The 27,334-nt window shown below is 33.0% G+C and overlaps 1 protein-coding gene across 1 annotated transcript; it reads right to left on the reverse strand.

The window, feature by feature from the left end:
• Positions 1–12,649: 12,649 nt before the first annotated feature.
• Positions 12,650–25,602, reverse strand: LOC117685331 (uncharacterized). Its single transcript, XM_066087184.1, has 6 exons — positions 25,355–25,602; positions 17,771–17,905; positions 16,285–16,494; positions 15,211–15,266; positions 14,102–14,239; positions 12,650–12,911 (listed from the first exon to the last, which is right to left on the reverse strand). Exons 1-6 carry the CDS (start codon positions 25,583–25,585, stop codon positions 12,650–12,652), a joined length of 1,032 nt encoding a protein of 343 aa, XP_065943256.1. The 5' UTR covers positions 25,586–25,602.
• Positions 25,603–27,334: the final 1,732 nt, after the last annotated feature.

The following is a 27,334-nucleotide window of genomic DNA, read 5'->3' on the forward strand; positions in this document are numbered from 1 at the left end:
CCAACATTTTTATAAAAGTGGGGATGACTTAAAAATGGCTTCGAACTATAGTTTGTATTTCCAGGTGGTCTGATGGGGTGAATGACCTAGATGGGTGACCCCAGACGGTTTTATGGGATGGGTGACCCCAGACGGTTTTGTGGGATGGGTGACCCCAGACGGTTTTTAGGGTATGAGCCGTGACGTCATTGACCCCATACAGACCCCAGACTCTATACCTTACTACTCATATGAATGTCTCTCTATTATTTTATCTTGATGTTAAAACCTTTGTTGTACATTTTTTGTAATATTTTAAATAAAAGTCCACGATAAGAGAATTGCCATAGGAATGTCTCTCTATTATTTTATCTTGGCTGTATTTTATACATTATCAGTAACAATTTAGAATAAATTTGGACCTGTTTGAAATTGGTTTTTCAGACTATGTATAAAGTTAGTGTTCGAAGAATGGGTTCAACGTTCCATCAGACGCCGAACTTAATGATGGTGTGACAGAAATAATCGCTTACAGCAGGAAGCTTTTGAAAAAGAAATCAAGTATTTAATGAAATGTGGATATTCACTTTGAATTGTAATTTGGAAATTTGTTCAAGAAGGGTGAAAGGAATTTAGATACCAAGCTGCCATTTCGAATATCATATCCAATCCTTAGCTCATATAGTCAGCAGAGTTTCTTGGTTGTAAAAATAGGGTTTCAGTAGGTTGCAATTCAGGAAACCCTTTATAAACCATATGTATCCAAACAATTTATGGATGTTAACACTATGCAAAATCTTCAAGTTTCAGTAAGTTTCCGTTGCGGCAACCATCTTTATTGGTGGACAGCCCATGTTTCTATACTGCGGAAACTAAATGAATCTTGAATACACTACATCATGCCAAAGAGATGCAAAAGTAATAGACAAAAAAAACTATATCACTTCATTGGTCTATAAAATTTACAAATTAGAGGAATGGCGTCTAATACATAAATATTAAAAATGCAGTGTATAATGAGTTAAATGATGTGACAACACAGAAAAAGATCATGAGGGAGTTTTTAAATCATCAGATGGGTCTTAATTAACCCTGATATTTTAATGAAGCTCTTAAGAAAGCCAATCAGAAGAAATAATAAGGTAATTAACAGGACAATTTTTAATCAAATTGTTATAAATTTATCCAGTTTGTCTTTGTCATTGTAAAGTGTTTATTATGACTAAAATGTGAATTAATACATCAAGATACGTCTTATTACTTTTCTTTTGGCATTTAAGAATTTGGAAAATAAAATAAAAGTTTGATCTATGTTCGATTTGCTACAAATATAAATCCAAATTGAAACAAGATATGAAACAATTTGGATGCCAGTATTATCCACATCATGGTTTTACTTGTATGTTGATCTGATTCAAAATCGACGCCTTTAGAATTGTTGAACCTTAAGTATGACTATTGATAAAAATGTTAACTTCTCGTCTCCCTTTTACCATTTATTTCATATTTAATGCAGTATGGGCAGGATGAGGGGTGATTACTATTGTTGACAGATGTAATTCATGGATTTTGTTCAATTGGTTGAAGCTTAAATGTCGGACGACCATCAGAAGACGGAGACTATTGCAAAATATAAATGAAAAAAAGAATCCGACACCCTTGGGCAGAAGAAGACCGTCAACTGCTGCGCAGAAATTCCAAAGTACATTTACTTCAAAGTGTCCACCAAGTAAAAACGATATTTTATTACAAGGGAGGAAATGTGAGGGCATCCAAAAGTTAATTTCAGAGAGAAGATGGCAATTGGTTAAATATTATGTTTGGAATTTGGTTCAGCGGCATATAAAGACTGAAAATAAAGTACTAAACTTAAAGTAATCCTGCTGTAGATCACTTTGGTGTTGTCCAAGTTCTGCATATGTACCAACTTCTCAATATATATGCAATGTCTTAAGAATCAAACTTGCTGACTGTAAAAACTTTCCTAGCAAAACTTGATGTTTGTTAATCATGATGCTGTTTAAATTCAAAACCAACAGCACAGTTTATTTGTTCATGCTGGTTATTAATTTAGTTGTCATTGAAATGCATTAGTAACATCAAAATTTATTCATGGATGCAGCATCTCTGCGTTATATCTAAGTGAGGTTATGAGGAAATGGCATAATTCATCTCTCGTTTACAAATGTTTTACAGCTGACTGGCCTTCAGTGTTTTGCTAGTGCTGATGTTTTAGAAGTAAAAAAGAGACAGTCTGATTTTAGAAGACCAGTTAGACTGCCAAGTATAGAGAAATCAAGAGATTGCAGAAAGGAAAACATTGTCAGACTTTCCATAGATATGCATGAAAATTTTGGCTGTAAAAAAAAAAAACCAGCTACGTGATTTTGCTGTTTGTAGATTAACACTGTTAAATGCCAGGCGAGGAGGTGAGCCAAGCAGAATGACAGTCAAAGATTAGGAAGATGCCCTTCAAAGTGCATTGATAGATGAAGCAAGAGTAAAGCATGTTGAAGATGACGTAAAAAAAGCTTTTGTGTGAAAGCAAATTGCTTACAGGCATGCTTTAAAGGTAACAAGCTATAGTGCCACTTCTCATACCCAAGGAATGCTGACAAGCAATGAAATTTTTCAACGATTACGAAATACGCAGAGTAGCAGAAATTAATAAAAAATAATTCATATGCTCCTATGCATGATTCAGGGTGGATTGTTGTAAATAATTTATGCAGAAAATCAGGATTGGAGCGCAACATAAGTGCAACATATATGATGCACCATGTTGCAACCTCATATGTTCTGTTAGATGTATCCCCAATGCCCCCTGGCAATGAAAAACAATTACACAAGTTGGAAAATTTTTGAATCAGTTGGAAGGTATTTTTTGTTCATGCTAGTTTGCTATTCATTAATTTTATGAGAAAAATAAACCTCCACTATCTCTATTTACAGTTATAAAGTTTGATATAATCATGTACCTAGTGTGTTAACTTTTTAGCTCAGTCGGTAGAGCGTTGGTTTTATAGCTAAATGGTCCCAATTTCGAGCCAAGTTGTTCATTCCTCCTGTTCTATTACATTGGCGCCCAACAAAATAACAACGTGGATTAGTTTAGTGTCTCATGCGAGATTTTTTAGGGATAGAAATCTCAAAAGAAAAGGGGAAGAGTTTAATACTGTGTATATAAGGCTCAGTACTGACAGGCTTCTACTTGCACTAGGGTTAATCCTTTAGCTCTGTCGGCGGTGCGTTGGTTTATTTAACTGAAGGGTCCCAAGTGCGAACTAAGTTATTATCATACTATTTTTTATATAATTTGATTCTTTATCATCAACAAAGTTTTAATGGATGTCAATCTGTCGCATAACATATTCAAGAATTTGTGACAGCTTTTAACTTCACATATCCTTTAAATTTCTTTAATAATTTTTTTTTATTAAATACTGGTATGTTTTTCTGCATTTGTTAATTATAGCCCACTGAGTCCAGCTGCTGTGTAAAAACAAACTCTTGATATGACGTCAGTTATTCGCAAGCACTTTGCTAGTTTATCAGAAATCAGTTTCCGCTCAAAGTAAAATAATGGAAAGCATGGAATATGAAATTAAATTTTTGCAAAATTAATATGGCCCTGAAAGTTTTCCTGCGTTATCTTAAAAGTGATGTTTGCAAGGTTATGGGAGCAAATTACCTAATGAGGACAGAGGACGAAAGAGCAGAAGAAATGGCAAATTTATCTCCCGTTTACATCTGATATGGCCTTCCTTTTTTGCTAGTGCTGATGAATCAGTAGAAAAAGGGAGTCTGATTTAAGAAGACCAGTTAGACTGCCAAGTGAAAAGGAAACAGAGAAATTAAGAGACTGCACAAAGGAAAATATTGACAGACTTTCCATAGATAAGCATGGGAGTTTTAGCTATACAAAATATAACCAACTACGAGATGCAGCGAAAAACTCATTTTACAACATCTCACAGTTGTAGATAGCAATGTTAGGTTTTTCTGAAAGGTTACATTACAGCAAAATAATCTCACAGTTGTAGAGAGCAATGTTAGTTTTTTCAGATTTTTTTTATTTCAGATTTTTTTATATAGCTGGTTTTTTTCTGTAGATTTTTTGTTTAATAGTTTCACTAGCTATAGAAGTATATGTTCAGACGTGAATTGATGCAAGATGAAATAGGCGCTGTATTTAAAGAGACAATTTACAAGAAATTACAAAGGATGTTGACTTTTAAAGTGAGAGCATGTCTTGTGTAGGTGTCCATTTGAAAATGTTTCCAACATTATATTTGTGTGAGATATACACTTTTTTTAACATCTCAGAGTTGTTTAACCTCTGACAGTTGTATTGTAGTAAGCAATAATGTTGTAATGTTAGTTTTTTTGGTTTTTTTGCTTTTGTTTTACTTTTTTTGTAATTTTCAATGCTATAGAATTACGTAGTATCAGTAGTCATCATTTAAGGTTGTTGATTTTGTTAACTTAAGCAGCATTATACAAACTGTAGCTTTAGCACTCGATAGAACATATTTACAAGCTGTATTATTTTAGTTCAATATAGCTCTCAAAACATGATATTCTTTGTTCTAGTCGTTACAACGAGTCAATTCTTTTAAAACTTGTTGTGTCAATAAAGTTTTCATATATTCAAAATGAATTGATCATTTTATAACTAAGTTAACTTTGATATCTGCATGACCCTTAGCTTGCTGCGTTGGGATTAAAGGTCAAAGACACATAGGAAGATGGTTTGAAGTTAGGTTAAGCAATGTTTAAGGTAGCCCCTTTAGAACTGATCTAGTGATTTTGAGGTGAAAGGTTCAAAGTTTTCTGCACACAAGAAAATACTGTTTGCTGAATATCTTGATAAATATTCATCGAAGTTCTAACATTCATAGTTCATTTGGACATAATTAGGTTTATGCGTTAATGGATACTTAATATTGTCTAATCATAGTTTTTAGAAATGACTTCGAAATAACCTACTACATCTGTGTTGTATTGAAGTCTTTTTCCCCTTTTTTATCGGGGCACCAAGGGGGAAAGGATCTGATATAATTTAAATATATACTGCACATATAAGTTAACTTGCATATATGTATTACAAGTATCGTGAGAAGATATTTTCCAGAGCATCTGCTAATGAAACATAATGTAATTAAATAGGTAAAATAGAGTAACAAATAAAAAATTAATTTCCTCTTATCTGCGAATTAGTTTAAGAATGACCTACCTTCCACTAATTAAAGTATGATTTGATAGCTCGACCTCAAGTTATTTGTCATGAGAATTTACGACAAAGTATTTTCATAGGGTGAAAGTTACAATCTCTTCATAACACTGTATAAATACCACAAAACTGAGTACGTTACATTTTCATCTAGACTAAGTACTTTTTGAAAGTTAATTTTAATCAACTCTTCTATGCAGTTACTCAGACAATCCGAAAGTGAAACAGTGTTTCGACTTCAGCACAAATCATTGCTGCTGATAAGACTTAGTTCTTGAAAATAATTGATAATTGCGATGTAATGTATGCTAAAGCATTGTTTTTTTAAGGAAACGTATTTATGAATACCTTGAGAATAGTCTGATTTTAAATGGTGCGAACAATTTAAATATTTTTTGTAGTCGTATATATTCCTACCCCAGAGTTAAATATAGTCTCGTTCAACTCGACGCTCGGCTGTCTCCGTAAATCCTTGTTGGAGATTTACGGTGTCAGCCGAGCGTTTAGTTGAACGAGACCAGAGTTCAATATTGCTTGGATTCATACAATTTTCGAGAAATATTTCTATTACTGATACATATTTTTGATTGAATAAATATTATCTTTAAATATTATTTAACATAATTCATATGGGGTTTCTCGACATTCTTGTCGAAAAAGTCCAAAAATTCATATTATAAAAATGTGCGTAATTCAAATTAGAAACTACATGTACTTGTCATGAAAAATAACATCATTGATTTTAAAATCAATAAACATCGACAAAATCAACTCCCGTCAGTTCTTCAGTACTTTGATTTGTTGTATGCAAACAAGGTAAGCTTTTTAAAAGGCTAATGAAGTCGGCAAGCGGTAAATGAATTTTGGACAAAAGTGAATATTTCAACAAAGAAGGAATACAAGATGTAGCGCAGTTCTCCGCCGAGCGTGCGAACTGAACATTTCGGAGTTACAACTCATTTTACTTTGGTCAAAATGAATGTATGAAGTCCTTGTATGGAAAAGTCATTGAAAGAGTTTACTAATTTATTACATATCTACGCACAAAGTCTACACATCACATAAAAACAATCCACACAATTCACACAAGAAATAATTCACGTAAGAACATCATGTATGTATAAATCCAAATCGATTCGTTATCTACTGCTACATTTCTACTACACTGTCCACTGCTATTGCTAATTATACCCCCGCAAACGAAGTTTAGGGGGGTATATTGGTTTCACCTTGCCCGTCTGTCTGTCTGTTAGTCTGTAGACGCAACTTTGTCCCCCCTATAGAATTTTTTATTACTGCATGGAACAGTTTGAAAATTTGTACATATGTTGAACACCATCTGAAGATGTGCACCTGCAATTTTTTGTAAGATCAGACAAGATTTAATGATTTTATGACAGTCTTTATTTTCCTTATCCTATATATTGTACACTAATGTTGAAAAGTAAGGAAGGTAATCCTTACAGATTTTATTAATTAATGAATAGTATTAAAACACTCTAAAATATATTTATATTAATACATCTAAATGGAGGTTTTTTGTCTTTATGTCTTAATTAATAAAAAAAATTATTTTTTATAAGTATTCTATCAACTAACAATGCAAAGTTTTTGTTTGTCAATGATAAATTCTTAGGAGCTAATAAGAACATCAAAGACAAGTGTGGCTGAATTCATTTGTCCCAAGGGAGCCATTATCTTAGCCATGGTTCAGATGGAGCATGTGTTTAGGGGAAATTGATAATCTGTAAAATGGGTGATGGTTTTGGGGCTATTTTAAAACTGTTTCATGTAAACCAAAAAGTTCTATCATTATAAGGAAATAAATATTATTAATATCATTATTAATAAAGAAGTTAAACTATTTTAAGAGGTTGTTTAAATTTATTTGTCAAGTAAATTGATGAAGTGACCCTATTGGGCATTAATTTAAATGAAATTCAAAATTACTGATATGATTGTAGTGTTTAGGCAATTTTTAAAATTGTTTGTAACATTAAATTTTCTTTTATACATATTTTTACATAGTATGGTAATTATGGTAATGTTTTGGGAGTTTATTAAATTTAACAAGCTCATCAAAGAAAACAACTAATTGCATCTGTCAAGACTCTTATTAGAAAGATATTGAAAGTTTTATCAACAGAAGAGCATTGCTTGGCTACCGGTATTTCCATTTACTGCAAAGGAAGGGGTTATTGTCATTTTGTTGGTTTTTCTTTAAATCAATTAAATTTTTTAAAAAATATATCATCAGAAACATACATTTGTAAATGTATTACTGTTATAGATATGTATTTACAGTGAAATTCTGACATTTTTGAATTTAATTTTTCTTTGTTAACTAATTTTTTTTTTTTTTTTACAATTTTAGAATTTTTTTTTGGTACACATGTATGTGTTCCAAACCTTTATTATTCAATTCAATTATTTGTCCCATTTGAAATTAGTCTTGCGGGGGTATTAGTCCCATTAGGACAGTTCTAGTTTACACTGACATTAACGTTATCAAGCCCATCAAAACTCCAAGCGTACATCCCATTAAATCACGCGAGAACTGTCATGGCTGCTGAAAAAGACGACTGGTAAACATGCTGATGTGTTTTATCTGGTTTTGATTTATATACGATTAATTTGTTCAACCTGAGTTAAAAAATAATTTTATCTCAAGGAAGACAAATATAAAATCGATCTTTTCAGACCGAAGTCAGCCGCATTAAAAACTTAATTTTGCACCATTACGGAGATCCTGTGGAATTGTAGCCCTCTCCAGTAAACGTCAGATATAAAAAATCGGAGAGGGCTACATTATTGCAGCTATTTGGACCTCAGCACAAATCATTGCTGCTGATAAGACTAAGTTCTTGAAAATAATTGATAAATGCGATGTAATGTATGCTAAAGCATTGTTTTTTAAGGAAACGTATTTATGAATACTTTGAGAATAGTCAGATTTTAAATGGTGCGAACAATTTAAATATTTTTTGTAGTCGTATATATTCCTACCCCAGAGTTAAATATAGTCTCGTTCAACTCGACGCTCGGCTGTCTCCGTAAATCCTTGTTGGAGATGTACGGTGTCAGCCGAGCGTTTGGTTGAACGAGACCAGAGTTCAATATTGCTTGGATCCAAACAATTTTCGAGAAATATTTATATTACTGATACATAGTTTTGATTGAATAAATATTATCTTTAAATATTATTTAACAAAATTCATATGGGGTTTCTCGACATTCTTGTCGAAAAAGTCCAAAAATTCATATTATAAAAATGTGCGTAATTCAAATTAGAAACTACATGTACTTGTCATGAAAAATAACATCATTGATTTTAAAATCAATAAACATCGACAAAATCAATTCCCGTCAGTTCTTCAGTACTTTGATTTGTTGTATGCAAACAAGGTCAGAATGAATGTATGAAGTCCTTGTATGGAAAAGTCATTGAAAGAGATTACTAATTTACTACATATCTACGCACAGCGCAAAGTCTACACATCACATAAAAACAATCCACACAATTCACAAAAGAAATAATCCACGTAAGAACATCATGTATGTATAAATCCAAATCTATTCGTTATCTACTGCTACATTTCCACTACACTGTCCACTGCTATTGCTAATTATACCCCCGCAAACGAAGTTTAGGGGGGTATATTGGTTTCACCCTGTCCGTCTGTCTGTAGACGCAACTTTGTCCCCTCTATAGAATTTTTTATTACTGCATGGAACAGTTTGAAAATTTGTACATATGTTGAACACCATATGTGTGCACCTGCAATTTTGTGTAAGATCAGACAAGATTTAATGATTTTATGACACTTTTTATTTTCCTTATTCTATGTATTGTACACTAATGTTGAAAAGTAAGAAAGGTAATCCTTACAGATTTTATTAATTAATGAATAGTATTAAAACACTCAAAAATATATTTATATAAATACATCCAAATGGAGGTTTTTGTTTTTATGTCTTAATTAATAAAAAAAATATTTTTTATAAGTATTCTATCAACTGACAATGCAAAGTTTTTGTTTGTCAATGATAAATTCTTGAGAGCTAATAAGAACATCAAAGACAAGTGTGGCTGAATTCATTTGTCTCAAGGGAGCCATTATCTGAGGCATGGTTCAGATGGAGCATGTGTTTAGGGGAAATTGATAATCTGTAAAATGGGTGATGGTTTTGGGGCTATTTTAAAACTGTTTTATGTAAACCAAAAGTTCTATCATTATAAGGAAATAAAAATATCATTATTAATAAAGAAGTTAAACTATTTTTAGAGGTTGTTTAAATTTATTTGTCAAGTAAATTGATGAAGTGACCCTATTGGGCATTGTTTTAAATGAAATTCAAAATTTCTGATATGATTGTAGTGTTTTGGCAATTTTAAAATTTTTTGTAATATTAAATTTTCTTTTTTACATATTTTTACATAGTATGGTAATTATGGTAATGTTTTGGGAGTTTATTAAACTTAACAAGATCATCAAAGAAAATCATAGTCCTATGGGATCAATTTTCTGATATGGAGTTCCATTGTGCCATAGGAGAAAGTGAGCAAAATTTGAAACAACTAATTGCATCTGTCAAGACTCTTATTAGAAAGATATTGAAAGTTTTATCAACAGAAGAGCATTGCCTGGCTACTGGTATTTCCATTTACTGCAAAGGGAGGGGTTATTGTCATTTTGTTGGTTTCTCTTTAAAGCAAATTAAAATTATATATATATCATCAGATACATAAATTTGTAACTGTATTACTGATATAGATATGTATTTACAGTGAAATTCTGACAATTTTGATTTTAATTTTTCTTTTACTATTTTTTTTTTTTTTTTTTTAAATTCTACAATTTTTTTTTTGCATGTGTTCCAAACCTTTATTATTCAATTCAATTATTTGTCCCATTTGAAATTAGCCTTACGGGGGTATTAGTCCCATTAGGACAGTTCTAGTTTACCTTCTTTTATAGTAAACAGTGCCTCCTCAGTGTGAGGAGTAAAAAACTTACCTCCTCAGTGCGGGGAGGCAATACATAATATTAAATAATTATAACGGTTCAGGAAATTAATTATTTATCAATATAATAAAAAGGTTATTAGGGTTCTGGCATGATGATAGGTAAGGCTTACGGTAAATGAGAAATTGATAATAGATAACACTTTACAATCTGAATATTAATCAGTACTAAGAATGAATTTGCTACAACTCTCCCCAAGTTAAGTTTTGACTCCGATCAAAAAAACTTACATGTATATTTAAACTAAATGAAATATAGTATAACCCACACGTCACATGACTACACATAAAATAAACAATATTTTTACTGTACATAATTAAAGATTAAAAAACATTACAAGGCATAGTCGTGTGCAAACAAGTAGTCATGTTACATTATTCGGTAATAACAGACACATGTAATAATGGCAATAATAAACAATCAAACATAATTAAACTATTGAAATTGGTAGGCTATGTATAAAACAAAACAATGAATAAAATTATATTACCAGATCAATAAAAACTCAACATAAAAAAAATATTTAAACATTATTCACGGCTATACATTCTTTAATTCAAAGTATTTACAATTTGCATGTACAATATGTGTAGCATCTGATTCAATTGTTCAATTTCACAATTTTTACGTTCCGATAATTTTGAAAATGTTCTGGAATGTCGCTTAGGACGTCCGTGGCGAATTTGAAAACATCAAGGTCTTTTGCAGGAATAGTATCTGAATGAGATATTTCAGTCTCTTGCACTATTTCCGTTATGCCGTCTTTATATGTTACGGCCCTTTTCGTCATCTTTAAAATAACTGTTTTCGTCATCTTTATATAACTTTCCGTAACAGTCCTCGATGTCGGCGGAATTATCGCTGGATCCGGATCAACGGAGCACTCAGAGTCGTCATCTTCAGCGACGTTAACATTGTCGTCTTTCTTTAATGGAATCATGGGCTCTTGGCTCGCACACTCCAGTATCTTGTCCACCATAGCGTCCATCTTTTCCCTGTTTGTTGAAGCCAAAAGTTCTCTTTACATTTCTGAGTTAATTGACAACCAATCCTCATCTTCGCTTATCGGTTCATAGTGAATGGAGTGTTGGAGAGAATTCGCTAGCGCTGTATCCTCATAGAGCGAACCATCAAACACATTAATTCAAAAACATTATTTCCTCGAACATTAATTTTAGCCATCAATGCATTTGATAGACATCTCTAGTAGGAAAACATCATGTATGAAAATTGAGATGGCATTGAATTCCAGTCCTCCCCATTCCCCAAGAGAAAAGTTAAAGATTTGTTTACCTCTGTATACACTTCTTTACACAGTCAGCTTCATCATAACCCCCAACTTACATCAACATATTTTTCTACAATGCCAAAAATAACACTTTCTTTAACAACACAGAATACAATAAGACTGAGTATTTTTCTTATATTTATATAAATAAAACTTACCATTTTCATTTTAAAGTCCTTGTCTTCCAGGCTGTTCTCAAGTGAATTTAAGGCATATGTTGTATCAACTGTACCAGGTCTCTGATTTCTGTTAACAAAAAAATTTTCCTTCGTTGGAACTCTAGGAGAAAAATAATTATTCATTTCATATATATAAATATTCTGCAATTTATATATCAATAATCCTTTTTTAACATTATTGTTAACAAACAGTGTATTCTTTAAGTAACTCACTTTCTTCTGTAAGTGGGAAAACTGTTGATTTCTTACTGCCATCGCTAAATATAGCAGAAGGTGAATTGGTTCGGCGTAAACTCGCAGAGGGTGCAGACACTAGGCAATGAGTAACTTCTACGAAATCTCCAACTTTTAAGTCGGTTTCTGCTAGGTTTCTCCACAGAGTCACCTCCATGGAGTGCCCCTGCTCTTTTAAGCTAACAGTTCTTATTTTGGTTTCTTGGTGGCCTACTTGAACAAGTTTTACTGCCTCATCCTGAAAGAAAAGTAGAAAATTCTAACAAAGAAAATTACAATCCATCAACAAATATATATACTCAGTTTCTATTTCCCGTTATGTTTGCATTGCCATTGGAAATCTGTGATGATCATTTTCCTATCATTTCTATAACGCGCAAAACAACAAAGATGGCGTGTAAAGGCTTTAAAGCCAGGATACACAAATATTACAAACAAATAAACATCAACTCTAACATAAATAATAGCATTAACATTTTTTTTTTAACACACCAGACTGTGCAGTCAAAATATCATATCACTCTTAACGTGCAATTTGCCTGCATGGCCTGATGTGTTAAAGGACCGAAGATATAAAAAAAAATAAGCTAAATTAAGTTGTACTTACCCGAATAACCTGTCCCTGTACTGTTATAATACCCCTTATGGGCATATCCAGAGCCTCTCTAATTGTTTTGGAAGGTGAAGTTGTGTTATGAGCAGCACAGCTTTATCTGTCTGCTCTTTCGTCAGATAAAGAGACAACCCTATTTTCTTTCACGAGGAAATTTCCTAACTGCATGGTTTTGTCTTCTCTGATCTTCATCATCTGGTTTTCGTCACTCAATGTGGCCAGCATACAATCAGTTTTATTAGCTATGCTGAAGTTCAACATGCTTCCCTTCGTTCCACTGCTGCCAGTGAAGTTTGCAGTGTGTCCAACTTTTGCACCACAACCTATTTTCCCATGTGATATGCTGCTTCTTCTTTCCCTTTATTTTCCATAATCAAATCTTTGAGACTTTCTTCATGCATCTGAAATTCATAGTATTAATTCATGAATTTGACTCCCCCCCTAACATTTAAGGACTCTATAATACAGAATGTAAACATCACAATGAGCTTGTATGATGATAAATGGAATGTTGAGTGTTAATCGTAATTCTACTGAGGTTGCTTTTAACTAAAAATGTGTTGATTTTGACAAAAAAAATTAGTTGTACTTAGAATTTCCCCATTATTAAATTTAAATTTGTTCAGTAAAATATAACCTCCAAAGTTAGCAAAGGCTATTTCTGAATCAATGTTTTGAAAATAATGAATTTATATACATAGCACATCAACTTTAAAAAACACATTCTTTAAATAGAACAATTTCAACGGTACTATGAATGTAATCTGATTTGTGGGAATTACTACTTTTACAGGGGCGAATATACAATGATTGGTTTGTGATCTGAATAATATGATTCGAGGGTGGCACAGGAAATATCTGAATTTGACATGTAAGTGTATAAACATGATCTAAGAAACTTCCATAGTCTCTTGTAGAACTGTGCATTATTTGTCTTACATTCAATCTTTCCAGATATGAACTGAGATCTCTCTGAGAAAAGAAGTCAATATTTGTGTCTCCCGTGATATTAACTGATGAATATACCTCAAAAACTTGCAAATATTACTTATGCTTGCCATATTTATGGTACAATAGATAAACAGAAGATTCACCGATGCATCTCGGTAATCAATGGATGCAATCACAGTCTCTACTCCACACAGAATAAATTTTCTTGGGTTAGGCAACTCTTTTTTTGAGTACAATACCATTCCATTAAATGGTCATCCTTCACTTGCTACGTATCAAATCGATACATATTGAAACCAGGGAGTAGGAAATCCTCACCCCTATCATTAGGTACCAGTCTACTTTCTGTTATAGCAATTATGTCTCCTGATTTCAGGATTTCGTCATTTGCAACATCTTTCATATGACATTGTAAGGAGCTAGTGTTGTGATAAATAATTTTCAAATCTGATGTTATATGTTTCAGAACTGGTTAGCATGTTCTTAAAACAGCATCCTCTCCTAGCCTTTCCATTTCTTTTACAACTTTTGCTGACACTGCTATTTTCTGTTCGTTTAATGGCATCTTTTGGAGTTTTTTGAATTTTTACAACTTACATCTCCACAATATTCCTTCCTCTGGTGATAGCTTTCAGCATCATGTTGGGTGAAAATTCACCCAATGGGAATATTGTTTGCATGAGGTGTCCCTCCATCTTCCATAAATGATCCTTCACTAGGATGGATAGCTCATCTCTAAAATAATTCAAATTGTAAACTGTGATAAGTTTTGATTTATTGAATAGAGGTGTTAACAATTTAGGGAAAGAAATTTTTGATAAATTTCACTTGATTTTTTGTTTATTTCGATAAATAGTATGTCACCTTAATTACATTTGATTTATATTGAATGATTAGTTACTAAATATGAAGAAGGGAAGATAACTCTATTAATTGATAAAACTCCCTCCCCTTGAACCCTTTCAAAATGCTTTCACAATATCTTAAAGCTGAACATTGCTCGTAAATAGGCACTGTCCGCCATATTTCTATTTAATCAGCGCTATCCCTACAACCCAGAAGGAAACTATCATCAAATAAACAGGTCTTTATTTTCTTGGTTAATATGCAGTCATTTTTTTTTTTAATGCAGACTCAGCGGAAGTAAAGAAGAAGCTTTTTAATCATTGAATGGACTTGACACTATATGACTTTTCTGGCCCTGGAGTCAGAAGCCCTACCTGAAGGGACATAGAATTTATAATTATGGTAGAGGGCTTGCTAGTCTAAATAATAATGAATTCAGTTTTCCTTACAGATGTGCAAGACATCCATATATATTTGATACAAAACTAAATGAGCATAGAGACGAAGATTTTCTAAGCTTTAATGCATTTTTTCTATATGGCCATAGTGGCCCCACCCTAGGGCCTGAACTTCTCACCAAGGGGCCATAAATTTCATTATTTTGGTAGAGAGTTTCATGGACATTATAACCATGCATTCAGTGTTTTTCCTCATATGTGTGGGAGAAGTATAGAAGATTTTTGAAAGTTTTGGCTTTTTCGCATACTAGTATTTGGATGTTTCTATGATGCCCTGGAGGTGGTAGAGCCATGAATTTCACATTTTAGATTAATCTTACGATAAAGGTGCTTCACACTAAAATTTGTAGCAATTCGCCTTGTGTTAAATGTTATGAGATTATCAATAATAATTGCCCTTACTCATCAAAGCAAGCAGCTTCAATTATGCCATTAACATGTTCTTCTTCATTCAAGACCTGAAAGAGATAGAAAAATAAATCATTTGGAATTTTGTTTAAACAAAGCTGTTTCTAATGATTGTTGTGAAAGGTTAACACTCATATACACAGAAATAATAATGATATGCATGGATAATTTTGAATTAAATTTTTTAGATGAGGCATCCTATTTAACAATCTTTTAAATCTATAGACATGACCAGGTACAATACATGTCTATGGATGTCATTGCAAGACCATGAAATCTTGAGTAATTTTCAGTGGAAGAAATAGGTGGGTTATTTTTAAGCGCGGCCTTTTGTTAAATCCGGCTAATTTTCAAGGTTTTAGGGTATAATTTGGATTTAGCAGTTTGAAATGAAAATGTGAAGTGGACCACAGTAATTTGCAGATATTGTAAATGGGTTTGAATAAATAAGGACATGTATACATTTAAGCTGACTAGTAAGTTTGTAAGATCAGAGTCCTTAATTGATATTGAACTGGTCCCCTTAATCTTTTAATATGTGCATACACTCTTTTCTACAAAGGATCAGCATGAAGAATTACAATTGTCAATATGTTTAAATAATATTGTAACTAATAGAGTTCAGTATCATAAAATATAGAATTGCAGCAGAATTCTTAATGATGTAATACTTACCAAATAGTGACCACATCATCATTTTCCAATTCAAAGTTTTTGAAAGCATCTAGTAAATTCTATTCTAATTTTCAATTTTTTCACTAGTTTGTAAAACTTTAGAGGTGCATGACAGGGGATAAGTTTTGAACATTACATCTGGGTAAAATTTTTAAATAAGTGGGTAATGTAAGGTTTGAAGTGTTATATGAGGGGTATAAATTGTTGAATATTTATTGCATTCATTTTGTGGTTAGTAGATTTCATGTTAATTTTAAATTTGAATTCCCTCTTATCATAGGTCTAGCTCTTATTGCCAAGGCATGGTGGAAAAGTCTTTAAAGTTTATGATAAATTCAGACTACCCAAAAACAGGATAATGTCCATATTAAAAAAGATGAAGTATGGTTATACCTCTAGAGTTGTTGAGGGGTTCGAGTTCAAACTTGCACGGTTTAAGTAAAGGTCTAGTGTTAGACAGGAAAGAAGAACTGTTTGGTCAAGTTCACAATCCATGGCCAGGTTGACCATATTCCCCCAAAGTTTTATCTCTATCGATCCCGATTGATCTTTAATTGTGATGATCTTTCTTTTGCTGGTTCCTGTTTCAAGGACACTTGACATCTGTAAAAAGATAATATCTTGAAATCAATATTTTTTCCTTTAAAATCTGAATCATCAGATTTACAAGATTAGCTGCGTGTTTAATACACTTTAACAGGAGCATAACAATTTGCATATTTTTCGAAACTTTTTTTTGGTTTGTATAGGGAGTGCTTTACAACTACAGCCAAGCTGAATTTTGTTACAGTATTATCATGATAACAGAAAAGCAATAAACAATTAATAATATTACATGGTTACAAAATAAATTAAATATTATGAAATATAAAATACTCATTTAATATTTTTTTTCTTTAAATGTTAAAATAATATGGCAGAGTTTCCGAAAACCAGAAAATTCTATCAGTCATTCGGACTGATGACTTAGCATGTTCTGCCAGTCCGAAGCAAATTTTATCAGTCCGACTAAAAAAGATATTAGTGCTACAGTAGTTGTTCAGTGTTATGTAACTACTAAACAAAATATTAAAAGCTTTCAATTATTACTAAAAAAAACTCCGAATTATATAAACTAGAATTAATTTCTGTTCTGTTTCTAAAAAAAACCGCCAAAATATGCAGTCTTTAATTTATTTTTGATTTGTTTCTATTGATTACTTTTTTACAATTTATTTTATTCTCTCCTTGTTTTTATTCTGCTCCATGTCAGATATACAAATGAGTAGTGTATGTGCCACAAACTCGAGATTGTTAGCCGCTGTACCGGACTGGATAATTTTCATTAAATCTAAACAAACACATGATTTTTCATGATCATAGACAATCGAAAATTAATGGAATCAAAAGTGAGAGTTGATTGATGAAACGGCCATGATTGACCCTTCTCTATTGTACGGAACAAGTTCTGCCATTAACCTCGCTACATTTCAACAATTTCCTGCTGTTCTGGTTTACAGTATCTTCATACTTTTCTTTATTCTCAATCCTCGCATAGCTGTTAGCCTCGTACAAACAGAAAAGTGATGAACCGCGATCACGACATAATGCTATATCAGTGTAAGATAAGCGGTTAGAAGAAACTTAAACACTCCCTAAAGCGTTTAAGAGATTACTACTAAAAGACAAAAAAGGTACGTAGAAACAGAAAATTTCCGGATTGTGAAAGTGGAATATCCGGTCACACGGACCGGTAATATATGAAATGTTATCGGACATTTCGATTTTCTATCGGTTTTGCCGGTAGGACCGATAGTTTTCGGAAACTCTGATATGGATCATTCTATACGTATTGTATTTTGAGACTAGTGATGTGATGGTTCATTTTATCTACACTTACTCTTTCAACAGTTCCTTTAATGGACACTCTCTGTCCTTTTTCTTTTGTTTTCACTGCAGCAATTTCTTGGACTGGTGGATTAAGGAATGTTGCAATTTCTGAATCAGCAATTTTAGTGTCCACTGTGTCAAGGACCTTAAAGTTAAATGAGATTTTTATGTAAAGGACTATATTTAGTTCTGTGCCCGCAAAGATGATATTCTCAATTTTGAAAGAGTAGTCTAGCTGTAATGAGTAATGTTTGTAGAAGTTTCTAACATAGTTCAGTTTTAAAGATACACATCTTTATTCCTAGATTTTTTGCTCTTTCACATAATTAACAAGAGGCCCATGGACCACATCGCTCACCTAAGGAACAATAAGTATGATAAAATCAGCTTAAAGGAGTCATAATACAAACTATCTAGACAGTGTAGTATAATACATGTAGATCTTGTATATAAATAAAAATCAATTTTTCCACTGGATATTCTTATGTTTATTATCTTTAGTCCCTTTTCTAACAGGATGATTTTATAGTAATATCACATGTTGAGCATTGCAGCTCTCAAAAAGATCCTAAACAATTGTTTATATATGGGATATAAAGCTACACTGAACCCCTTGTGAGACCCAATCGTCCAGGAATCATCCAGAACCCATCGTCTAAACAATATTAAATAATCACCTGGCTGATTAGTTTCTGAGAAGAACATTTTTAAAGATTTACTCTTAATATTCCTATGTAAAAATTCCACCCCCCAGGAATCATGATTTTTACAACTTTGAATCTACACTACCTGAGGATGCTTCCATAGAAGTTTCAGCTTTCCTGGCTTATCAGTTTCTGAGACGATGATTTTAAAAGATTTACTCTATATATTCCTATGTAGAAATTTGATCCCCAATTGTGGCCCCTTCTACCCCTTGGGGGGGGGGGGGGTTAAACTACCTGAGAATGCTTCCACACAAGTTTCAGCTTTCCTGGCTGATTAGTTTCTGAGAAGAAGATTTTTAAAGATTTACTCTATATACTCCTATGTAAAAAGTCGACCCCCCCCCCCCATTGTGGTCCCACCCTACCCCTGGGGGTCATGAATTTTATGACTCTGAATCTACACTACCTTAGGATGCTTCCACACAAGTTTCAGCTTTCCTGGCCATATGATTTCTTAGAAGATTTTTAAAGATTTACTCTATATATTCCTATGTAAAAATTCGACCCACCCATTGTGGTCCAATGCCTACCCTCGGAAGTCATGATTTTCACAACTCTGAATCTAAACTACCTTAGGATGCTTCCACATAAGTTTCAGCTTTCCTAGCAAAATGGTTCTTGAGAAGATTTTTAAAGATTTACTCTATATATTCCTATGTAAAAATTCGACCCACTCATTGTGGGCCAATCCCTACCCTCGGAAGTCATGATTTTCACAATTTTCATTAATTCTTAATTATCTCCCCTTGTAAGAGGGCTTGGTCCTTAATTTTCACAACTTTGAATTCCCTTAGGCTAAGGATGCTTTTTGAGAAGATGTTGAAAATGTAAAAAGTTTACAGACGGACGACAGACAAAATGTGATCAGAATAGCTCACTTGAGCTCTCAGCTCAGGTGAGCTAATAAAAAAATTTCAAGCTATTAAAGAGGTTCGCTCCTTAGGTTTTGGGTAGCCATTTTGGGTCACCTATAGTCTGAAAATTCTGCATCACTTATCAATTCTAGTAGTATATTTATGTTTTACAATGCCAAAATAAACTATATTGAATAAAATTGTTTTTAAAAAGATACAGTTTTACAGAGTTTAGTAAGGGACTATATTTTGTGGCGGAAGGTTTTCAAGAAGGAAATGAACATTTTTCATAACTCACTAGTTTTAGAGTTCTGTTGCTTTAGCTCCCTAATTTTCAGTGCAGACCAAACTTCTAGATAGTTTGTGTATTACGATATATTCATGATGTTCTAAAAAACATATTTAAACAATATTTTGATATTTCTATCGATATATTTTGGCATATTTAGGTTATATTTCATAGAAGTTAAGAAAAATTAGCTTATTTCATGCTATATCTCAAATTTTTGAGATGTGACCCCCTACTTGTTTTACTTTTAAGTGAGACAATAAATGTATGTCTATTTGTATGCAAAGTTTTTGAAAGATCACATTATTATGATTTTTTTTATTTGCGTTATAATTTGACATGTAACATCTGTTGTTGTGTTCATTATGTACTGGCCTTTGAAGCCACCAGTAAAGCAAGAATTTTTAAACTTTGACTTAGATTTTACTTTTATAGTCACTACATGTGATCAACTTCATACTGTATTAAAATCATAACTAAATAATAGTTCAAACTATAAATATTTGTTTGATGTCTTCTATGTCAAATTTTAGCAAAAATTTCAGGAAAATTATCATTTTTGTTTGGGGCCCAATATTTCCAAAAAGTGGCATGTGACATGGGTCAAAAAAAAAATAAATGAACATTATAGGTCCCCATCCTTATATCCAAGTGGTTTTCGGATGATTGACATTACTATTATTTCAGGTGCTAGCCTCCTTAAGTGCACATTTTTCTATTATTTTCCTTATACAAATATAGAGCTTTATCATAAACAAGATTCATGGTGCATCTGTACGAGTAGCTTACAAAGATATACTACTGGTAAAAAATCAATATCAGTCTTTTTCATATATTAGATTTACACAGTGTTTTTAAATTGATATAAAATGCAACAAGTGGTTTTTTTCATTTCTTTTTTTTTTTATTGGAGGGGGGGGGGGGAGGGGTGTAAAAATGACTGAAAACAGTAAATTAATATTAATGCCCATTTGCCATTTGTGATGTAGTTTTATTAGAAAGACATATCTGAACAAGACACACATATATATGTGCATACATTTGACATATAAATATTACATAGACCATGGTGAGCAACCACAGCCAACTACTGACAACTGCCTGGAGTTTTACTTGCTGAGAATGATCCGTTAAGTAGCTACTCAGAATGGATATAAAATTTGGAGAAAGACCATAAGCAGAGATCTTACTTAATAATATATTTGGTAGCAAACAGTGAAAAGTCTTAGAGAGATCCAACAAAATAACAGCCACATGTGAATTTTGATGAGGAGGTATTTTCCAATCTTAAAGGAGATGCAGTTATGTAGTGTAGTTTGGCATCCACAATCTTTCCTCAATGCACATAGAGCATTATCAAAACAAGAGGCCCATGGGGCCACATCGCTCACTTGAGCAACAATGGCTTTATATGGGTGTTCAAAGGATATTAACTTCCAATTTCCTTTATTTTAGTTCTTCCCTCCCCACTTTATAAAGCGATCAAAATATTAGAGCATATAGGTAATTTTCTTCTTCAACTTCTTACTAGTTATTGTATTTTTTTTTTAAAAAATCCTATATGTGAAAGAAGAAAATTGTACCTTAATGCGTTTGTAATACGATTGTTTACTTGGCGTGAACTCATAGGATGTTTTATATAACCTTACTCACTTGATCGATGAATACACTCAAATGAAAAATAGTGTCATGTGATATGTTATAAAAGAGCTATTATAATCAATAATATAATATCATTATAATTATAAGCATAGGCGTCGGAATGGGGTGGGTGGGGGTAACACCCCCCCCCCTTTTTTTTGCAAAGTTAGACATAGCCATACTTAAAATCTTTTTTTTTTTTTTTTTTTTGCTTGTCAAGATTTCTGATAAGGTCTAGACCCCCCCCCCCTTTTCAATTTGCTTCCGACCCCACTGCAATGTATTGACAGAATTTTACTAAGGCCCACCCATTATTTTCATCTTTATTAAAAAACAACAAATGGCTACAAACCAATATGATTTTCTGTAATATTTTCTTAAGAGTGATAATACATTTATCCCCGTAACAGTAATGTGTCATAACTATGGAAACTGTTTTAAAGCAATCGTTTATATTTGTGTCTGAAAACCATCAAAGTTGGTGTATATTTCATATAATTCATCGTATTAGGAGGGGGCCCAAATATTTCATATAATTCACCGTATTAGGAGGGGGCCCAAGAAAGAAGTTGCAGCAAATTTTCTATAATTTTTCTGTACACGTACTTAACGTTTAGCGAGACATTTCTGGTGATCAATCAAAATTTCAGCGTCAATCGTAAAATTATAAGCATGATACAGAGCTCGTAGTTCTGCTAGGTTTGAGTCAATTTTTTTGTTCACTAGAGTTTATTACATTCAACTTAAGATTTTTAAACTTGGTACTTCCTAATCAGCATTTAAAATGAAGAAATAATAACAAAAGAAAATGAACAAAAGCATGGCCTCAGCTCTGTGTGCAAACAGAAAATTGTGAGCAAAGCTCTGTATCTTGCTTATGATTCGAAAGTAAGTAAATAAAAAATTGTAAACAATTAACAGAAGAAACGGGCACAAGAAAGAAAGATCACAATTCATTTTTCATCATATATATACCTATATATTTCTAGCAGTGAAAACAATCTGAAAATGCTGAGCATCTTAACAAAACACGTTGCATTAATCGACCATTACGTAGAGATCGTACCGAATTACCAATGAAATGTATAGTATTTAATAATATGTTGTAAGTGCATCAGATTTTGCTCATTTTGAGCAGATAAACAATCAGCTGTCTGATTTACCGAAGTCTATATTTGATTTGATACGTAAAAATTCCAAAATACAGGCGATAGTTCCCCTCAAGTAACGAAAATGAAACGAGAATCGAAACAAGCTAATACCAATGTCACAAGTTAAAATGTCAACGCATTGAAATATTTAACCTGAATTTATTTCACAAAATCGGCACAAATCGATGTTGCATGTTTCAAATATTCTCTTCGCACATAAAGTTTTGCACAACCAGCAAATTCATCTTTGTCAGTTTAACCCCTGTGTCACGCGTTCATCATGGCTGCTTCGAACAAATTACTTCCGTTTTCGAGGTATGGAATACCTAACCCATAGTTATAAACTGATTGACAGCTATTATTTCTTTATTATTAGTTACGTAAATTACTCAAATTTGAAACTGAATTAGCCCATAATTTTTGCAATTTATATTTTCCTTTCCATAAGGATTATGTTTGTTAAATTACGTTGAATTTGACTCATTGGTTCTTGAGAAGAAGATTTTTTAAAATGCACCCCCCTTTTTTACAGTTTCGAGGTTTTCTCCGCTTTGAATATAACCTGGTCTTTTATTTTTGCATTTTATATTCACCTTCTTATAACGATGCTTTGTGCCAAATTTGGTTGAATTTGGTAAAGTGGTTTTAGAGAAGAAGTTCAAAATGTAAAAAGTTTACAGACGGACAGACAAACAGACGGACGGACAGACGGACGGACAGACGGATGATGGACAACGGGTAATCAGAAAAGCTTACTTGAGCTTTCAACTCAGGTGAGCTAAAAACCATCAAAACTAAATAATGAGAGAATTGTACATGTAAAACTTTTTTAAACTTTCTTTAGACTTAAGTGACCCATAATGTAGTAAACAAGAGGCCAATAGGACTTGACGGTAACCTGAGTAGCATAACCCATACACAAACTTGTCAAGGAATCTCATATATGCATTTAATTAAGTTTTATTCTGGAATAGAACATTTTTTAATTTGTAATGACGACCACCTCCCTGCCTGAAATCTTTCAAAGAGGACTATTAAACCGTTTTCAAGATATTCGGGCACTACCTGTTTAAGGGGGGTCAGGACCACCCCCAGGGCCCATGACCTACATACCATATGATGCCCCTTGACACAAGGAACAAGAATATATATGGTTTAGGGGTGGGGATCTCAACCGTTTTCAAGTTATTTGTGCACTTCCTGTTTGAGGGGGGTCAGGACCATCCCCAGGGCCCATGACCTACATACCATTTGATGCCCCATGACACAAGGAACAAGAAAATATATGGTTTAGGGGTGGGGTTCTTAATCGTTTTCAAGTTATTTGTGCACTTCCTGTTTGAGGGGGGTCAGGACCATCCCCGGGGCCCATGACCTACATATCATTTGATGGCCCTTAACACAAGGAACAAGAATATATATGGTTTAGGGGTGGGGATATTAACCGTTTTCAAGATATTTGTGCACTTCCTGTTTGAGAGGGGGTCAGGACAGGCCCAAGGGCCCATGACCTTCATACCATTTGATGGCCCTTAACACAGGGAACAAGAATATATATGGTTTAGGGGTGGGGATATTAACCGTTTTCAAGATATTCTTGCACTTCCTGTTTGAGGTGGGACAGGACCATCCCCGGGGCTCATGACCTACATACTATTTGATGCCACTTAACACAAGGATATCATATCCATGCCTTTAGTTTTTCACAAATATATACAGGAGTAGAGAAGAAGATTTTCTAAGATTTAATACATTTTTACTATATGGCCATATTGGACCCACCCTAGTGCCTAAACACCTGTCCCAGGGGTCATAAATTTCACAATTTAGGTAGAAGACTTTATGTTCATCATATCCAGGCATTTAGTTTTTCACAAATATATATAAGAGTAGAGAAGACGATTTTCTAAAATATAATACATTTTTCCTATATGGCCATTTTGGCCCCACACTTGAGCCTGAACCCCTGACGCAGGGACCATAAATTTCACAATTTTGGTAGAGGGCTTCATGGACATCATATCCATGCATTAAGTTTTTAACAAATATCTATGGGAGTAGAGAAGAAGATTTTCTAAGATTTAATACATTTTTACTATATGGACATATTGGCCCCACCCTAGGGCCTAAACCCCTGACCCAGGGGCCATAAATTTCACAATTTTGGTAGAGGGTTTCATGGACATCATAACCATGCATTTAGTTTTTAACAAATATCTATGGGAGTAGAGAAGACGATTTTCTAAGATTTAATACATTTTTACTATATGACCATATTGGCCCCACCATAGAGCCTGAACCCCTGACCCAGGGGCCATGAATTTCACAATTTTGGTAGAGGGCTTCACGGACATCATAACCATGCAATCAGTTTTTTCCTCCCATGTGTGGGAGTAGAGAAGAAGATTTTTGAAAATTTGGCTGTTTTTTGCATATTTGGCTCCACCTGTGGCACCCTGGGGGTGGTAGAGCCACCAATTTCAAATTTACATTCCTCTTACCATAGAGATGCTTCACACCAAAAATGGCAACAATTGGCCTTGTAGTTTTTAAGAAAAAGTTAGAAATGTAAATTGTTAACGCACGACGACGGACGAAAACAGATAGCAATAGGTCACCAGAGTTTACTCAGGTGACCTAAAAAATGTAATTAGAATTGTGTCATTCATGGCCTTTAGTTTGAGAAATGAAATTAAGCTTTTAAAAAGTTGGGTGTTAAACTAGCTAGATGTTTTGAATAGGCCTGATGTGGTTCTTCTCTAAATTAAGCTCTCTGATGTATAAATTTCATTTGGTTATTTATATATTTTTTTTTAATTACTGTTAAATAAAATTACAATGGTATAAGGGAAACTTAGGCAGTGACGAGATATCACATTTTATGCAGTTAGCTTGAATTTTGGAAACTGGAATTTCAAAATTACTAAAAAACCTTAATTGTGATATTCATACCATGGATGATTCTAGGATCCTTATTTGTCCCTGCTCGTTTTGACTATATCCTCTTATCATGAGGAATTTTTTGTTGGAAGAAGAAAACTTAGCAATGTATCTTGCTGGGATCAAGACTTCATGCAACTGTTTGAATGAAGTTGTTTTTGCTAGGACGTAGGTCACCCCGTATGTTCTTCCTTCATGATTTGATCTTATGTCAACGTCCTCTATCAGGAAAATTTTCTGCATTGCACCTGAGATCTGTAAAACAATATGGAACATGAAATATTATACAGAGACAACTATGTTTGTAAAAAGATTTTAATAATATGAAAGGGTATGTTATAAATATTTTTTTTAAAGTACAAAAAAGTTAGAATAGATATTAAAATTTATTTGCATTTATCTGCTTTTTAGGCAGATTTTTAACACAAGTTCTAAATCAAAAATTGATTTGTCTGATGTACTCCGACTGACCTGTTAAAATTGGCCCGACTGAATCATTTTTTTATCACTAATAGCAGCTCAGTTTTTGGGGGGAAATTATTATATTGATTATATTGGTTTTAAAGTAATGGTTTCGTATGTTATATCCCAATTGCAAAGACGCTTTAATCAATAAAAAATATCGCTTGTAACTTGCAAACATCTATATAACATCGATTAAAAAAGATCATGGATGAAGTCATGCTTTGCTTGGGTTGACAGTTTCAACCGCGTGTCGTGCACTGGAAATTTGTAGAAAACTGTCTTACATTTTAGTTATAATTTAATAGCATTTTAAGAATAAAACTATAAAAGCATAGTTAATTCAAAAAAAAAAAAAATTCTTACTACCAGAGATTCCTACCCAAATTTGTTTGTAGCATGTGTACTTACAGTTTATTGGCTTAATTAAGAGGGCTTGATGATTTAGCCATCATTAAACTAAATTAATCTCTGTGTAAAGATATGTGGAATTGGAAGAACTTGTTTGGTTGGAAATTGCAAATGACCCTATGCTTTTAGTTGTTGTTGACAAATGCATATTAATTGCTGATTTTGACTTTTCAAACATGTATGGAGGGTTAATTGGATATTTTATCTTCAAATATTTAATATTTTATTGAATAAAATAACATCATTTCTAAAGAATTCTAAGATTTAATTGATACAATCTTTAAAACAAATAAACCACCAAAAAAAGAAATATCACACAATAATATATTCAAACTGACTGTGAAGGAAAACTGTATACCTATAATAATCGTTTATTTTTTTATTTCATCATTTCTTTTTAACTTTATATTATGATTTATTTGTCCAAGTCCTCTATAAAAGTGACATAATAAATTATCATGATTTTCCATGTTTAGCTTCCCTAGACCGACTGAGCCAATTTAAATCAAACCAAACTTGGTAAAAATCTTCCTTATACGGAGAGAAGATTCTAAATTATTAGAATAAAGGGAGTAACCTTTTTTAAAAGGTTGATAATTATGAAACAGGGAAAATACAGTGGATGTCTTCTCAAGAACCACCTAACAAGAAATACCAGAAATTGAACCCCCCTCCTATTTCAAATCCCATTGGAGAGGGGGTTCAAAATATTATGGTCGCAATATATTGAACCCCCCTGATGATTTTCATTGCTATTGGATAGGGGGTTTAAAATATTATGGCCGCAATATATTGAACCCCCCCCCCCCCCTCCTATTTCAAATCCCATTGGAGGTTCAAAATAATTTGGTCGCAATATATTGAACCTCCCTCCTTCTTTCAATTTCCATTGGAAAGGGGGTTCAAAATATTATGACCGTGATATATTGAACCCCCCTCTAATTTCCATGGCTATTGAAGAGGGGGTTCAAAATATAGCAGCCATAATATATTGAACTTGGGCTTTAATATTTTAGGGGGGGGGGGTTCAATACATTGCAGCAATATTTTGAACCCGGGTTCAATATTTTGCGGGGTTCAAAATATTATATGAGACCGTGACCCCATGAGTGCAGGTTT

This window comes from Magallana gigas, chromosome 1 (assembly GCF_963853765.1).
Source record: "Magallana gigas chromosome 1, xbMagGiga1.1, whole genome shotgun sequence".
NCBI lineage: Eukaryota > Metazoa > Mollusca > Bivalvia > Ostreida > Ostreidae > Magallana > Magallana gigas.